Below are 4,623 nucleotides of genomic sequence, written 5' to 3' on the forward strand. Positions count from 1 at the left end.
ACTTTGTCAATCCAGTTTTTCCACCTCTAGAAATAGCTGTACTTTATTTGAGGTTAATCAGTCACTTGAATTGATGGCTGGTGCATGTTAATTTGTATTTAACATGCGTTTATTTGTCAGGGTGCAGGCACTAATGGATGCAAGCACAGGGGAGAGTGGGTGTGTTGCAAACTGTGAACAAATCCAAGTCAGCAATCAGAAGATGTAGTTGGGGATGGGCAAGGGTCGGTCGATTTGTTAAAGAATGTCAAAGGGAAGGTGAGAAAATGGAGTCAGAAAATAAATGTAAACAAAGTCAAAGCACAAGTAGTCAGGCAGAAAGTCAGAAGGCTCAGTATGCCCAGGTACAGAGACACAGAACAATACTTCACAACGGGTGTATGTGACTGCTGAGCTTATATAGGGAAGTGATTATGGGCCAATAGGAAACAGGTGCACTTCCTAATATTCTGGAGGTGAGTGGTGCTGCAGTGCTTGGGAGTTGTAGTCTAGAGCAGCCATGTTTGGAGGCAGCTCCGAACTCAGGTTTTCAGTGCTGTTACTGACATTGATGTGATTGGTTTATTCTGATCACTGCAATATTCCCAATTATAAAAGGGTGTGCACACTTATGCAAGCTGGACATTGGAGGGTTTTTTGTTGTAGTAGTTCTTGTTGTTTTTGGTGTGTGTTTTGTTTTTCTTTTTTCCCCTTATAACGTTTCTGGTTGTTTATTACTTTTTATATGATTTATATATGACATAGGGTTAGGGTTAGAAAAAGATTTTGACAAGTCCATCCATCCATCCATTATCCGTAGCCGCTTACCTGTTCTACAGGGTCGCAGGCAAACTGGAGCCTATCCCAGCTGACTATGATTTTTTGACATGGTTTAACTTCATTAAATTTTTTCACATCACAAAAACTGTTATTTTAACAGGGGTGTATAGACTATATACCACAGTAATATGCCAATGATTATAATATTTATTTATTTATTTATTTTTAATTAATGACACATTTCACATGGGTGGCACAGTGGTGTAGTGGTTAGCACTGTTGCCTCACAGCAAGAAGGTCCTGGGTTCGAGCCCAGCGACCGGCGAGGGCCTTTCTGTGTGGAGTTTGCATGTTCTCCCTGTGTCTGCATGGGTTTCCTCCGGGTGCTCCGCTTTCCCCCACGGTCCAAAGACATGCAGGTTAGGCTAATTGGTGGCTCTAAATTGACCGTAGGTGTGAGTGTGAATGGTTGTTTGTTTCTCTGTGTCAGCCCTGCGATAACCTGCCGACTTGTCCAGAGTGTACCCCGCCTTTCGCCCATAGTCAGCTGGAATAGGCTCCAGCTCACCTGCGACCCTGTAGAACAGGATAAGCAGCTACAGATAATGGATGGATGGACACATTTCACATTTTAATGCTTTGTAGTTAGACTTAGCATTGTGGAATGAGCATGAGACAAGTTTGTTCTCATTATCACTTACATTGTAGCAATGATAAACAGTCATCCCTTCACCAGCATCTCCATTTCTCTTTCTCTCAAAATAAACAGCTTGTCAGTTTATCAAAAACAGCTTTGTCCTGAAGACTTTATTGTGCTGGGAAAGGTTACAAAACAATGTGATTGTTATAAAGTATGGATACTCCTTCAATAAATGTTAAATGTCACATACATTATAATAAAATGTGTTATACTGCTGATCTCCTGGGATTTTCGCACACAAGTCTTTCAAGTTCACACAAAACTCCCTTTGTCCCAAGCATACCACTCGCTTAAACTATATAACACTCCCTATTTCTCAGTGAACCTGTAGATCCAGTACCTTATTTAGAAATTTCACAGGCAAATAAATTATTTTAATCTTCAAATCTATCAAGAACTGTTCACTATTGAACCAGTGTATTTTTTTGTTTAGTTATTGCCTATTTTTGCAAAGGTAAAGTATTCTTTCTTTCTTTCTTTCTTTCTTTCTTTCTTTCTTTCTTTCTTTCTTTCTTTTTACATTGATTATAAGTTCCTGAAGTGTTTCCAGGAAATGAACAACTCCATGAATGGAGTAAGTAGGCAGGAAAGCTTTGAAGAAGTTTTCAGCAAAATATTTGTAAGTGTTCTTCTTGGGTTCATCATTATTTGTATCAATGGATCATTTGTTTTCACCTTCTTCAAGAGCTCAGTTTTTTATAACAATCCAAGATACATTTTATACATTCATTTGGTTATCAATGACATACTTATGGTTGGTGTTTCTGTAGCCCTCCTTGTAATGGTATATACATGGAGGAATGTAAGCATTTCATCTTGTTGTGTATTAGTAATCATAGCTTCAGCTACTCAGAAGAACACACCGCTAAACTTGGCAGCTATGGCAATAGAACGTTACATTGCCATCTGTAAACCTCTGCATCATTCTCAGATCTGTACAGTGCAAAGAACTTTCATTCTTATTGTTTTCATATGGGGAGTTGGACTTATTCCTCCACTGACAGATTTGGTTATTTCTACCATCTTTTTTCCTTTGTTCATTTTTAATACTGTTACTGTCTGCTCATCATCATTTCTGTACAATACTGTTTACCATGATCAGAGGAAGCAAGCTACACAAGCAGTTTACACATCCTTTGTGTGGATTGTTCTTGTCTACACTTATTGTAGGGTGCTGATTGCAGCCAGAAAGATGTCAAGTGACAAAGAATCTTCTAAAAAAGCCAAGAGCACAATCCTGTTGCATGGATTCCAGCAACTGCTCTGTATGTTGTCCTTTTCCACTCCTGTGCTAGACTTTGTTTTTGTTCGTATTATGCCTACTCAATGGAGGAAGATCAGTTTTTATGCTTACTTGATAACAAACATCATACCACGCCTGCTCAGTCCACTAATTTATGGTATTCGAGATGAGACTTTTGTCAAACACTTGAATAAAATTTTCTCATGCAGAATATTCTTTGTAAAAGTAGAATCATATAATATCACAACTACAAAATAAAGTTTTGTTTGTTCCTTAAAATTTTGTAGATGTAAAGAAAATTAAAGAAATGTAAAGATGTAAATTAAACATTGGAAAAAGACACAGTAGATTTAAGGAAACTCATTTTCTTACAAAGGATTACATTTTCAGAAGTAGACCCTGGAAAAATATTAGTGTAAATGCTGTACGTCATTTACTTGCTTAGAGTTTGGACAGGAAACATAAATATTCAAATGACTGTGTATATATGTAAAACATATACATAGAAAAATACATCCCATTAAGATATATTTGTAAAATCAAATTTATCATTTAAAACATGCAATTTATTTTTTTGTATGATGGAGAAGCATCTCAGAGAAGATTCCTTTTGACAAGAATGTCTTATAAAAATGTATTGCATTGAGGCAAAATTGCTGACAGATACGATGAGAATAGTGCTTGTTTTGGCAATAAAATATCAGATATTTTATACAAATGGCATACATTATACAATCCTAATTCCAAAAAAGTTGGGACACTGTGTAAACTGTAAATAAAAACAAAATGTGATAATTTGCAAATCATGGAAACCCTATATTTCATGGAAAAGAGTACAAAATGGTCTCCTCAGTTCCCAAATGTTTACAGAGTGTTGTTAAAAGTAGAGGTGTTGCAACACAGTGGTAAACTGTGCTGTCCCAACTTTTTTGAAATGTGTTGCTGACATCAAATTCATAATGAGCATGTATTTTTCAAAAAAAACAATAACATTTCTCAGTTTCAACATTTGATATGTTGTCTTTGTACTATTTTCAATGAAATATAGGGATTACCTGATTTGCAAATTGTCACATTGTTTTTAATTACAGTTTACACAGAATCCCAACTTTTTTGGAATTGGGGTTGTAGTATATTGTATATATTTAACTAAATTTCAAGTATATGCATTTCTTATTTTGTTTGAACTTTAACATAATGTATAATACTATCTAGGGCAGCACAGTGGTATAGGGTTAGCACTGTCACCTCACAGCAAGAAGGTTCTAGGTTCAAGCCCAGTGGCCAACGGGGGCCTTTCTGTGTGGAGTTTGCATGTTCTCCCCATGTCTGCGTGGGTTTCCTCCGGGTGCTCTGGTCCCCCTCCCCCCAGTCCAAAGACATGCAGGTTAGGCTAATTGGTGGCTCTAAATTGACTGTAGGTGTGCATGTGAATCATTGTTTGTCTCTATGTGTCAGCCCTGTGATGATCTGGCGACTTGTCCTCTTGCTTATAGTCAGCTGGGATAGGCTCCAGCTTGCCCGTGACCCTGCATAGGATAAGCGTTTATGGATGGATAATACTATATACAATCCCCATTTCCAGAATGTCAAGTTTCACTCAATAACTAATGACTAACACCTGCCTCGGATTAAGGTGCAGTCAGCGTGCACATATAAGGACACTGCACACAACAAGATTTTGCAAAATATTGCATTGCTAATTACCATTACCGAGCCTTTGTTATCATGTTTGTGTCCTGATTCTTGTTCTGTGTTCTGATTCTGATCTTGTCTAGTCCTGTTTAGCCTGTTTGTGCCTTGTGCGGCCCTTTGCCTGTTCCTCGCTATTTTTTCAGCCTGCTGTTTTGGACTTTATGCCTGTTGTACGTTTCTTTTATAATAAATACTCTCTTCTGTGAATACATTTGCTTCCAATCTA

At 37.4% G+C, this 4,623-nt stretch overlaps 1 protein-coding gene across 1 annotated transcript; it reads left to right on the plus strand.

Annotated features, from left to right (window-relative positions):
* Positions 1 to 2,012: 2,012 nt before the first annotated feature.
* or90b2 (odorant receptor, family 90, subfamily B, member 2) lies at positions 2,013 to 2,960 on the plus strand. The gene has a single exon (XM_060918426.1). It carries the CDS (start codon positions 2,013 to 2,015, stop codon positions 2,958 to 2,960), a length of 948 nt encoding a protein of 315 aa, XP_060774409.1.
* Positions 2,961 to 4,623: the final 1,663 nt, after the last annotated feature.

Source organism: Neoarius graeffei, chromosome 4 (assembly GCF_027579695.1).
Source record: "Neoarius graeffei isolate fNeoGra1 chromosome 4, fNeoGra1.pri, whole genome shotgun sequence".
Lineage (NCBI taxonomy): Eukaryota > Metazoa > Chordata > Actinopteri > Siluriformes > Ariidae > Neoarius > Neoarius graeffei.

Bases quoted from the DNA above. Each gene is read 5' to 3' on its own strand.
- or90b2 (XM_060918426.1), top strand. From the start codon at position 2,013: ATGAACAACTCCATGAATGGAGTAAGTAGGCAGGAAAGCTTTGAAGAA.